Here is a 13,338-nt window from a genome sequence, read left to right as displayed (position 1 = left end):
TTATTTAATGCCGCATCACATGTATTTACGATATTTGACAAGAACTTGATTACATGTAACCATGGCTACCATGATGCTTCAATTTAACGCCTGCGCGAGCATGTGTGCGTCTGCATGTGCATGTATATTTGCATGTGCGATGTGTCTAGATAATCTAATTTGGCATTCTATTCCCCAATAACCCAGGACGCTGGGGAAGGAGGGGGTAAGGGGAGGGGTCTGTACATGAAGTTAATGTATTGATACTTCTCTAGTCTGTCAGACAGACCCTGAAACAAATATAACATAGCAAATGCCAGTCCATAATTGAGGGTGAAATCGGTGTTGTTGGTCCTATTCTTCTTCAAAGTCATGATTAACAGGGAACACAATAGTAAACAAAGCATGTGGAATAATTGCTATATTTATTACCATAGATGCAGCATTTATTATACAATATTCATATCTGCATATTTACAGGCTACCCACATGCACTCGACATTCACACTCGACATGCACCCTCTCCATCCACACAACTGCAGTATATCAGCCCAGCTCTTTCTGCCTGCGTCGCTGTCGTGTAGTGTTACTCTTCTGTCCTGAAATGGATTCACTCTTAGATTTTCTGCCATTTTTTCTTTCAAGGACAGAAACGTCTGTGTCAGTCTGTACAGTCACAGACCCCATCTTTGAAGCATTCTTCTTCATCTTCTTCCTGCTGCTTGGTGAATCATGGACAGAAACGTCTTTTTCAGTCTGTACAGTCACAGACCCCATCTTTGAAGCATTCTTCTTCATCTTCTTCCTGCTGCTTGGGGAATCATGGACAGAAACATCTGTGTCAGTCTGTACAGTCACAGACCCCATCTTTGAAGCATTCTTCTTCATCTTCTTCCTGCTGCTTGGGGAATCATGGACAGAAACATCTGTGTCAGTCTGTACGGTCACAGACCCCTTCTTTGAAGCATTCTTCTTCATCTTCTTCCTGCTGCTTGGTGAATCCTGCTGGCTGACCTGGCCTGCTGAGTTTGATCTCTTCTTGGCTCCCTTCGACCCAGCCTGGAACACACAATGTCAGCACTGACACGTCTACCATGATGCACTACATGTTGTGCCACAACACTACACTATTTCAAGGAAGTAGAGACACAGGGCATTGGACAGCAGGCTGTAGTATGCATTATAACCCCTATTTTACACACTGTCTACACACATCACAGGGGATATGGGTGGCCCAGTGATTGACGATGCTGTGATCTGCTGTGATCTGTTGTGCAAAGCTGAGTCATAAAGGCATGCCAGAGGCTAATGATTCAAAATCAGCCTATTTATATTTCTAGTTTTGTCTGCACAACAAAAACAGGTTTCACCAAATTGGTTAATGTTTAAGATCTACAATGTCAGGCTTTCCTCCCGTTCTAAGCTGACGTGCTGTGGCATAAATGAAATACTGTTCAAAAAGAAACAAAATCCAAACTCATACCAGCCCACTAAAAAAGAATATCTCTCAATGACAAATGACAACTGTCAATGTGTCAAAAATGCCTGAATATGGATTTGATTGTTTTGTTTATTGTTTAACGCTGCACTCAGCAATATTCCTGATATATCACAGCGCTCTTAAAAATAATCGAGGTTGGACCAGACAATCCAGTGATTGACATCATGAACATCGATCCACACATTTAGGATACGATGACATGCATCAACCAAGTCAGCGAGCCAGACCACCCGATCCCGTTAGTGGCCTCATGACAAAGCATAGTCACCTCTTATGGCAAAAGCATGGGTTGCTGAAGACCTATTCTACCCAAGAGCCTGTGCATGGAACATTATAGGATACATTTCCTTACCTATCAACTGCTTCTTACCATTTCTCCTTTCTTGTGATGATCTTTCCTGCTCTCCTTATCAGATGGAACTTTAGAGAAAGGTGCCACTTCATATCTAGTCCTAGAGTATCCTTCAACATGCTTTGACCTCTGTGTAACCTTGACCTTTGTTCCCTGTACAGTCTCATCCTCTCCATCACTGTGAGACAAGTCTTCAGTCACATCAGCTCTGTTTTCGTTAGTTTCAGATGCTGAATCTGAATCTGAGTCTGAGTCTGACCCTGAACCTGAGTTTGACCTTGACCTATGCCTTTTATTTCCAACTGCTCTAACCCTCTCTTGGGAAAGCACGTCTTCTCCCAAGGCTTCGGGCTGTGAACTGACCACCACAGACAGACTGGTTACAGGAGGACAACATACATAATATAGCGTCACAGCTCTGTGGCTTGCCAAAGACAGTCACTCTCAGCAATTTTGTTAAAATAGTTTCAGCTTTAATACTGAAGACTAAAAACTAAGATAAAATCTAATGATCTGAACAAAATATGAAATCATCATAAGGAGAAACAAATATGCCAAAGATCAGGTCCCTCAATCTGGCCATTTCAGAGGGGAAACCAGAGGGGAAACCAGAGGGTAAAGACCAACAAATCGTAAAGATAGAATTTTAAGGTAAAAACAACAACATGTCAAAATATTGCAAAAAACAGAACATGAGCATGAAGCCTCACTACCAACTAAACATATATCAAAGTTAGCAATATTATGAAAAAAGATGATTGAGTAATGGCCATAAATAGGTTTTTCAGTATGGCTTCTGTTGCGGCCATATTGAATGTCATATTAAAACCTCTTGAAAAAATTCAGGTGTCATCATTGGTGGGAACAAGCACGTGAATTTTCAGCCTCTCCTCAGACAGAAATGGATACAGTAAGGGTGTGTACATTTTGATGTTTGTTTATTGTTAAAAGCCAAATTTAGCAATATTCCAGCTATATGACTATGGTCTGTAATAATCCAGTGATTGAGAGCAGGAGCATCGGTCCACACAATGGGGATACGATGACATGCATCAACCAAGTGAGCAAGTCTGACCACCTGATCCCGTTAGTCGCCTCTTATGACAAGCATAGTCACCTTTTATGGCAAGCATGGGTTGCTGAAGACCTATTCTACCCCGGATGTTCACGGGTGGTGTGTACGTACCTGTGTGGGGCAGTGGGGCTGGCTCCAACGGTGCGGCTGCACTGCCAAGTGTACTCGATGAAGCGGGACTGCTGGTACAGCCGAGTGAGTCGCTGGAAGTGTCGCTCTGGAGGGGGAGATGAAGAGTGCAGCATGCCATACAAGGTTATTTTCATAGAGTTGGTTGGTTGGTTGGTTTGCTGTTTAACGCCACATTCAGCAATATTCCAGCTATATGACGGCGGTCTGTAAATAATCGAGTCTGGACCAGACAATCCAGAGATTGATATCATGAACACCGATCAACGCAATTGGGATCAATGACATGCATCAACCAAGTCAGCGAGCCTGACCACCCGATCCCATTAGTCGCCTTTTACGACAAGCATAGTCGCCTTTTACGGCAAGCATGGGTTGCTGAAGACCTATTCTACCCCTGGAATCTTCACGGGTTTATGTTCATAGAGAGGTTGTTTCAATGCTCAGATTAGTGGATATCTCCAGCTGTGTGTCAGTAGAATTTGCTGCAGGTGATTGTTGGCAAAATTGTCTGATATTGTTCTTCTTGTATAGGGGAGTAGTCGCCCCACGGTGGTGCGGATGTCGGCAGGTGCTTGTTTGTTTCTTTTTTTTTTAACAGCAATATTTCATCAATATTCCAGCTATATGACAGCGGTCTGAAAATTATCAAGTCTGGACCAGTCAATCCAGTGATTGACACCATGAGGATCGATCTACGCAAGTCAGCAAGCCTGACCACCCGGTCCGATTAGTTGCCTCTTATGACAAGCACAGTCACTTTTAATGGCAAGCATGGGTTGCTGAAGACCTATTCTAACCTGGATCTTCACGAGTCTGTGGGCAGGTGAGAGGGTCTACCTACCTGTATAGGGCAGCAATCCCTCCACGGTGGAGCGGATGTTGGGGAGGCCGCAGATGTCGGCAGGTGAGAGGGTCTGTAGCACGACACGGAGAAGAAGCTGTGCGAGGTGACAGTGTTTACTGTTGGTGTTCCACGCAACGCTGAACCGGAGGATGGCATCTGTAAACACATCAGGTCACACAAGGTCAAACACCACAAAAGAGGTCAACACAAGAGATCATCTACCAAAGAGGTCATATACCACACAAAAGGTCATATGCCACACAAAGTGTCATGCACAAGCTACAGGGTTACTGTTATGAAGGAAACATCTCATCTGGGATTTATAGACAAGTTGCCAACTATCACAAATTACTTGGCAAAAACAAGTCAAGAACATATATTCTTGTAGAATAACGGAGGGGAAGATTCATCCACAGGCAAGTGAGAAATAAAAATGATACTGACGTCATATTTGTCAGCCTGCTTCTATTGGAAGTACATATACACCTAGTGGAGGATGACATCTAGTCAAGGATCACATCTAGTGGAGGATCACAAGTAGTCAAGGATCACAACTAGTGGTTGATAACACCTAGTGGGGGATCACATCTACTGGAGGATCACATCTAGTGGGGGATCACTAGTAGTCAAGGATCACAACTAGTGGTTGATAACACCTAGTGGGGGATCACATCTACTGGAGGATCACATCTAGTGGGGGATCACTAGTAGTCAAGGATCACAACTAGTGGTTGATAACACCTAGTGGGGGATCACATCTACTGGAGGATCACATCTAGTGGGGGATCACATCTACTGGAAGATTACATCTAGTGGAGGATCACACATAGTGGGGGAACACATCTACTGGAGGATCACATCTGGTCGAGGATCACACCTTGTGGAGGATCACATCTCATGGAGGATCACACCTAGTGAGGGATCACATCTAGTCGAGGATCACGTCTAGTGGATGATCACATCTAGTCAAGGATCTCATCTACTGGATGATCACCTTTAGTGGATGATCACATCTAGTGGAGGATCACATCTAGTGGAGGATCACATCTAGTCAAGGATCTCATCTAGTGGAAGATCACATCTTGTGGAGGATCACATCTAGTTGTCATCATGTTTAGTGGAGGATCACATCTAGTGGAGGATCACATTAAGTGGAGGATCACATCTAGTGAAGGATCACATCTAGTGGAGGATCACATCTAGTGGAGGATCACATCTAGTCAAGGGTCACATCTAGTGGAGGATCATATCTAGTGGAGGATCACAGCTAGTGGTGGATCACATCTAGTCAAGGATCACATCTAGTGGAAGATTAGATCTTGTGGAGGATCACAACTAGTTGTGATCACATCTACTGGAAGATCACATCTAGTGGAGGATCACATTCAGTGTAGGATCACATCTAGTGGAGGATCACAACTAGTGAAGGATCACATCTAGCCAAGGATCACATCTACTGGAGGATCACATCTAGTGGAGGATCACATTCAGTGTAGGATCACATCTCGTGGAGGATCACAACTAGTGGGTGATCACATCTGTAGGATCACATCTAGTGGAGGATCACATACAGTCAAAGATCACATCACATGGAGCAGCAATTCAGTGCTTACCTATCTGATCAGGCCGCAGTTTGGACAAAGTCTCTTCCAGTTTTTTCTGACCATCCACATCAAACAGGATTTCTACAAATAATGGACATATATGTTAGATACAGCAAACTTGTACAGACATTATGTCCATATCAGAAATTAATTTTAAATATTGGGTGAGCACAGGATGCTGACAGATCACGTAACATAATTAAGGTGAATGTGGTCATTGAACCCATGCTAGGACATCGTGTCCTCATGCCCCTCATAAGCTAAACTCTTCACAGGGCATGTGTTCTGGACATCCTCGGCCCTGATGCTGAGGAGACAGCTAAGTGTGGAAGCCTACCCTTCATGACAGTCAGAGCTCGGTATGGCTGCTCCAGTGTGATGGCCAGCCCAATAGCTTTCAGGTACCGCTTCTCATGGATCAGGTTAGATAACTCTTGTTGTCTGCAACAACAAACAGAAGCTTATAGAGAAACCTGTGGGTGTCCTATCAATTGTGACTGTGTGAGATAAGAGCATGTCATGAGACTATCAGTGCTGTTAACATGCCTGTATGTCATGTCACTATCGGTGATGTTAGCATGACTGTATGTCATGTCACAATCGGTGTTGTTAGTATGCCAGTGTGTCATGTCTTTAACGTCATTGTTAGCATGCCTGTATGTCATGTCACTATCAGTGTTGTAAGCAAGCCTGTATGTCATGTCACTATCACTGTTGTTAGCATGTCTGTATGTCATGTCACTATCAGTGTTGTAAACATGGCAGTATGTCATGTCACTATCACTGTTTTAACATGGCAGTATGTCATGTCACTATCACTGTTGTTAACATGCCTGTATGTCATGTCACTATCAGTGTTGTTAACATGGCTGTATGTCATGTCACTATCGGTGTTGTTAGCATGCCTGTATGACATGTCACTATCAGTGTTGTTAACATGGCTGCATGTCATGTCACTATCGGTGTTGTTAGCATGCCTGTATGTCATGTCACTATCAGTGTTGTAAGCAAGCCTGTATGTCATGTCACTATCACTGTTGTTAGCATGTCTGTATGTCATGTCACTATCAGTGTTGTAAACATGGCAGTATGTCATGTCACTATCACTGTTTTAACATGGCAGTATGTCATGTCACTATCAGTGTTGTTAACATGCCAGTATGTCATGTCACTATCGGTATTGTTAACATGCCTGTATGTCATGTCACTATCGGTGTTGTTAGCATGCCTGCATGTCATGTCACTATCAGTGTTGTTAACATGCCTGCATGTCATGTCACTATTGATGTTGTTAGCATGCCTGTATGTCATGTCACTATCAGTGTTGTTAACATGTCTGTATGTCATATCACTATCAGTGTTGTTAACATGCCTGCTTGTCATGTCACTATCGGTGTTGTTAACATGCCTGCTTGTCATGTCACTATCGGTATTGTTAACATGCCTGTATGTCATGTCACTATCGGTGTTGTTAGTATACCTGTATGTCATGTCACTATTGATGTTGTTAACATGCCTGTATGTCATGTCACTATCGGTATTGTTAACATGCCTGTATGTCATGTCACTATCGGTGTTGTTAACATGCCTGCTTGTCATGTCACTATCGGTGTTGTTAGTATACCTGTATGTCATGTCACTATTGATGTTGTTAGCATGTCTGTATGTCATGTCACTATCGGTGTTATTAACATGCATGTATGTCATGTCACTATCGGTGTTGTTAACATGCCTGTATGTCATGTCACTATTGATGTTGTTAGCATGTCTGTATGTCATGTCACTATCAGTGTTGTTAACATGCCTGTATGTCATGTCACTATCAGTGTTGTTAACATGCCTGTATGTCATGTCACTATTGATGTTGTTAGCATGTCTGTATGTCATGTCACTATCCGTGTTGTTAACATGACTGCATGTCATGTCACTATCGGTGTTGTTAACATGCCTGTATGTCATGTCACTATTGATGTTGTTAGCATGTCTGTATGTCATGTAACTATCAGTGTTGTTAACATGCCTGTATGTCACGTCACTATTGATGTTGTTAGCATGTCTGTATGTCATGTCACTATCAGTGTTGTTAACATGCCTGTATGTCATATCACTATCGGTGTTGTTAACATGCCTGTATGTCATGTCACTATTGATGTTGTTAGCATGTCTGTATGTCATGTCACTATCGGTGTTATTAACATGCATGTATGTCATGTCACTATCGGTGTTGTTAACATGCCTGTATGTCATGTCACTATTGATGTTGTTAGCATGTCTGTATGTCATGTCACTATCGGTGTTATTAACATGCATGTATGTCATGTCACTATCGGTGTTGTTAACATGCCTGTATGTCATGTCACTATTGATGTTGTTAGCATGTCTGTATGTCATGTCACTATCAGTGTTGTTAACATGCCTGTATGTCATGTCACTATCAGTGTTGTTAACATGCCTGTATGTCATGTCACTATTGATGTTGTTAGCATGTCTGTATGTCATGTCACTATCCGTGTTGTTAACATGACTGCATGTCATGTCACTATCGGTGTTGTTAACATGCCTGTATGTCATGTCACTATTGATGTTGTTAGCATGTCTGTATGTCATGTAACTATCAGTGTTGTTAACATGCCTGTATGTCACGTCACTATTGATGTTGTTAACATGCCTGTATGTCATGTCACTATCGATGTTGTTAGTATGCCTGAATGTCATGTCACTATCGGTGTTGTTAACATGTCTGTATGTAATGTCACTATCGATGTTGTTAACATGTCCGTATGTTACGTCACTATCGATGTTGTAAACATGTCTGTATGTTACGTCACAGTGTTGTTAACATGTCTGTATGTTACGTCACTATCGGTGTTGTTAGCATGTCTGTATGTTATGTCACTATCGGTGTTGTTAACATGCCTGTATGACATGTCACTATTGATGTCGTTAGCATGTCTGTATGTCATGTAACTATCAGTGTTGTTAACATGCCTGCATGTCATGTCACTATCGGTGTTGTTAACATGCCTGTATGTCATGTCACTATTGATGTTGTTAACATGCCTGTATGTCATGTAACTATCAGTGTTGTTAACATGACTGCACGTCATGTCACTATCGGTGTTGTTAACATGCCTGTATGTCATGTCACTATCGATGTTGTTAGTATGCCTGCATGTCATGTCACTATCGGTGTTGTTAACATGTCTGTATGTCATGTCATTATCGATGTTGTTAACATGTCTGTATGTCATGTCACTATCGGTGTTGTTAGTATGCCTGCAGGTCATGTCACTATCGGTGTTGTTAACATGTCTGTATGTCATGTCGCTATCGATGTTGTTAACATGTCTGTATGTTACGTCACTATCGGTGTTGTTAACATGTCTGTTTGTCATGTCACTATCGATGTTGTTAACATGTCTGTATGTTACGTCACAGTGTTGTTAGTATGCCTGCAGGTCATGTCACTATCGGTGTTGTTAACATGTCTGTATGTCACGTCACAGTATTGTTAGTATGCCTGCATGTCATGTCACTATCGGTGTTGTTAACATGTCTGTATGTTACGTCACTATCGGTGTTGTTAACATGTCTGTTTGTCATGTCACTATCGATGTTGTTAACATGTCTGTATGTTACGTCACAGTGTTGTTAGCATGTCTGTATGTCATGTCACTATCGGTGTTGTTAACATGTCTGTATGTCACGTCACTATCGATGTTGTTAACATGTCTGTATATTACGTTACTATCGGTGTTGTTAGCATGTCTGTATGTCAGGTCACTATCGATGTTGTTAACATGTCTGTATGTTACGTCACTATCGGTGTTGCTAGCATGTTTGTATGTCATGTCACTATCGATGTTGTTAACATGTCTGTATGTTACGTCAGTGTTGTTAACATATCTGTATGTTACGTCACTATCGGTGTTGTTAGCATGTCTGTATGTCATGTCACTATCGATGTTGTTAACATGTCTGTAAGTTACGTCACTATCGATGTTGTTAACATGTCTGTATGTTACGTCAGAGTGTTGTTAGCATGTCTGTATGTCATGTGACTATCGATGTTGTTAGCATGTCTGTATGTTATGTCACAGTGTTGCTAGCATGTCTGTATGTCATGTGACTATCGATGTTGTTAGCATGTCTGTATGTTACGTCACAGTGTTGCTAGCATGTCTGTACGTCACGTGACTATCGATGTTGTTAGCATGTCTGTATGTTACGTCACAGTGTTGTTAGTATGCCTGTATGTCATGTCACTATTGATGTTGTTAACATGTCTGTATGTTACGTCACTATCAGTGTTGTTAGCATGTCTGTATGTCATGTCACTATTGATGTTGTTAGCATGTCTGTATGTTACGTCACAGTGTTGCTAGTATGTCTGTATGTCATGTCACTATTGATGTTGTTAGCATGTCTGTATGTTACGTCACAGTGTTGTTAGTATGCCTGTATGTCATGTCACTATCGATGTTGTTAACATGTCTGTATGTTACGTCACAGTGTTGCTAGCATGCCTGCATGAAACTACCGGGTCAAATGGCAAGGTAACGTTACACAATATTGCTAGATGAGGCGTTTGACAACAAACAAACCAAGCGGACACAGACATATCGACTTACTGCAGCACTTGTTGTTCTTGCTTAAGGAGGATTTCCTCACCTTCCTGCTCAGACACATCCTGCAACACACGCGCCCAGATTACACTACCAGCCGGGAAATAAACATATCCTCCTGAATGCTTCTATTGGATAACAAATTATGCGAAAATTACTTCCTTGATCAGAAATCTGGGGGTAAAAGACTAACTAAATAAAAGTATCTGAAGTACAAAGGACCAAACTAAAACAACACCAAAATGTATATATCCCTGTGTTAGGGGTTATCAGATGCTGAAGAAACATTTGTAATTTCTTGTAAATCCCAAGAACTCAAGACATCGCACTCACTTATAAAAGATGACTTTATCATAAAAACAGGTCATCATCTGAGTATTGACAATGTCTGTGTGATGCCACGACCTTGTTATAACGAAAGTAATTACAATAAACATGTCTGTCCAAAAACGTATGATGTCCGAAAACCTATGACCCTGTTATCCTGCATGCACAGGTCTGTAGGTCAACACCACAGTGAGCAATATTCCCACCACATCATGGTGGCCTGTGTATTATCAAGTCAACACCAGACAAACCAGTGACTCATACTGTCAGAAATCAGCCAAGTCATTGAACTTGAACATCTCGTTTGACAAGCATAGATTATTGGGGACCCAGAGCCTAGAATCCTGACAGGGCACTCCATACTACAAATTTATAGTACTTATACTACTTTCAACATTCATACTGATACATGTAGTCTGTTTGATGGTTGAAACTGACTGTTTTTGAAAAATTGCTGGAATGGGAGCCCATGTAGTTATAGTGTCAGAGGCGTTCAAGTTTGTGGACGGACAATGTGCCTGGACCTAACGCCGAGCGATACACGCGGCTACTCTCCTCCCCACCTTCCATAAGATAATGTTGGACTCTGCATCTGCTGTGACCACCCTCTCCTCGTCTTGGCTACAGGCCACGCACCAGACCTTGGCGGCATGCTCATCATACGTCTTCACACAGTCGTTCGTCTTGATGGTCCACAGCTTCAGAAGGCCATCAGACCCTCTGCCAACATATACATACTAGATCATACACTCAGATCTGTCAAAGTCTACTTTCACAGATCTAGGTCTACTTACACACATCAAGGTCTACTTACCATGCTTACACACATCAAGGTCTACTTACATGAAGGTCTACTTACACACATTAAGGTCTGCTTACACAGATCAAGGTCTACTTACATGAAGGTCTACTTACACACATCAAGGTCTGCTTACACACATCAAGGTCTACTTACACACATCAGGGTCTACTTACACACATCAAGGTCTGCTTACACACATCAAGGTTTACTTACACACATCAAGGTCTGCTGACACACATGAAGGTCTACTTACAGTCGTCAAGGTCTACTTACACATCAAGGTCTACTTACACACATCAAGGTCTACTTACACACATTGTTGTCTACTTACACACATCAAGGTCTGCTGACACACATCAAGGTCTACTTACACACATTCAGGTCTGCTTACACACATCAAGGTCTACTTACACACATCAAGGTCTGCTCACACACATCAAGGTCTGCTTACACACATCGAGGTCTGCTTACACACATCAAGGTCTACTTACACACCTCAAGGTCTGCTTACACACATCGTTGTCTACTTACACACATCAAGGTCTGCTGACACACATCAAGGTCTGCTACACACATCAAGGTCTACTTACACACATCAAGGTCTGCTTACACACATCAAGGTCTACTTACACACATCAAGGTCTACTTACACACATCAAGGTCTGCTTACACACATCAAGGTCTGCTTACACACATCAAGGTCTACTTACACACATCAAGGTCTGCTTACACACATCGTTGTCTACTTACACACATCAAGGTCTACTTACACACATCAAAGTCTACTTACACACATCAAGGTCTACTTACACACATCAAGGTCTACTTACACACATCAAGGTCTACTTACACACACATCAAGGTCTACTTACACACCTCAAGGTCTACTTACACACATCAAGGTCTACTTACACACATCAAAGTCTACTTACACACCTCAAGGTCTACTTACACACATCGTTGTCTACTTACACACATGAAGGTCTACTTACACACATCAAGGTCTGCTACACACATCAAGGTCTACTTACACACATCAAGGTCTGCTACACACATCTAGGTCTACTTACACACCTCAAGGTCTACTTACACACATCAAGGTCTACTTACACACATCAAAGTCTACTTACACACCTCAAGGTCTACTTACACACATCGTTGTCTACTTACACACATGAAGGTCTACTTACACACATCAAGGTCTGCTACACACATCAAGGTCTACTTACACACATCAAGGTCTGCTACACACATCAAGGTCTACTTACACAGACAGCAGCTGCATGCCTCTGGAGACAAACACCACCTTCAGGACAGACGCATCATGGCCTTCAAAGGTCTGTAGAACACAACACAAACAATGTATCCACAATGTAACAGGTTGTTTACTACTTTGTTTACAACATGTGTCTCCTTCATCCATTAATGATAAAGATGATAAGACGAAGCACTGACCTTCAGACAGGAGAGGTCGGACAGACTCCAGATGCGGACACTGCCGTCGGTAGAGCTGGTGGCCAAACACTGGAGCAACAAAACGGGTGTCAGTTAGACCAGGCTCTTCAGTCGTATGTACCCTACAGTAGACTAGCCTAGTTTGTCTTCACCATGACACAAATTATCTGACTTACCTTCTCTTTGACGATTTGGAGCTTTTTTAGGTTTAACTTAACTTGTTTAAAGCAAGGTTTCACAATAGAAGTTTGCAAGTTTCCAAATTTTCAGATTACGAAAAAGTGATTACATGTTTTACATCACTTGAGTGTAATATTTTCAATGTTGAATGTTAATTCAGAAATAACGGTTCGGCTTTCATCTGTGTAGTGTTCCTTACATATATGTACACATGTTCTGATTAGGGGTGAAACGATACAGCAAGGCCACGATACGATACATATCATGATACGACATGTATTGCGAAATGCATATTTACTTCAAATCGTGGAGAAACGTTTTGACTATAAATATTTCAGAGGAGGTTCAAAAGGAAAAGCTAGCTGTAGAAACTTGTTTGTTGCAGCTCTTTTTAGTAGTGAACTTATTACAACACATTTTGCGAATTTCTGACTTACCATAACACTGGGGGGTCATTAAACG

The 13,338-nt window shown here is 41.9% G+C and overlaps 1 protein-coding gene across 1 annotated transcript in view; it reads right to left on the bottom strand.

The window, feature by feature from the left end:
- Positions 1-387: 387 nt before the first annotated feature.
- LOC139469629 (transducin beta-like protein 3) overlaps positions 388-13,338 on the bottom strand; it is a 28,845-nt gene continuing 15,894 nt past the window's right edge. Inside the window, exons 15-24 of the mRNA XM_071251853.1 lie at positions 12,697-12,765; positions 12,510-12,580; positions 11,003-11,159; positions 10,119-10,177; positions 5,825-5,928; positions 5,497-5,568; positions 3,881-4,039; positions 3,019-3,124; positions 1,851-2,190; positions 388-1,038 (exon numbers count right to left, since the gene is read on the bottom strand). Coding sequence (XP_071107954.1) covers positions 526-1,038; positions 1,851-2,190; positions 3,019-3,124; positions 3,881-4,039; positions 5,497-5,568; positions 5,825-5,928; positions 10,119-10,177; positions 11,003-11,159; positions 12,510-12,580; positions 12,697-12,765 — 1,650 coding nt within the window. The 3' untranslated portion in view covers positions 388-525. The remainder of the gene's footprint in view (positions 1,039-1,850; positions 2,191-3,018; positions 3,125-3,880; positions 4,040-5,496; positions 5,569-5,824; positions 5,929-10,118; positions 10,178-11,002; positions 11,160-12,509; positions 12,581-12,696; positions 12,766-13,338) is intronic.

This window comes from Haliotis cracherodii, unplaced genomic scaffold (genome assembly GCF_022045235.1).
Source record: "Haliotis cracherodii isolate W230 unplaced genomic scaffold, xgHalCrac1.p SCAF_2, whole genome shotgun sequence".
In the NCBI taxonomy this organism is placed as follows: Eukaryota; Metazoa; Mollusca; class Gastropoda; order Lepetellida; family Haliotidae; genus Haliotis; species Haliotis cracherodii.
The sequence above is the reverse complement of the archived record's forward strand: the minus strand, read 5'-3'. Positions and strand labels throughout refer to the sequence as shown.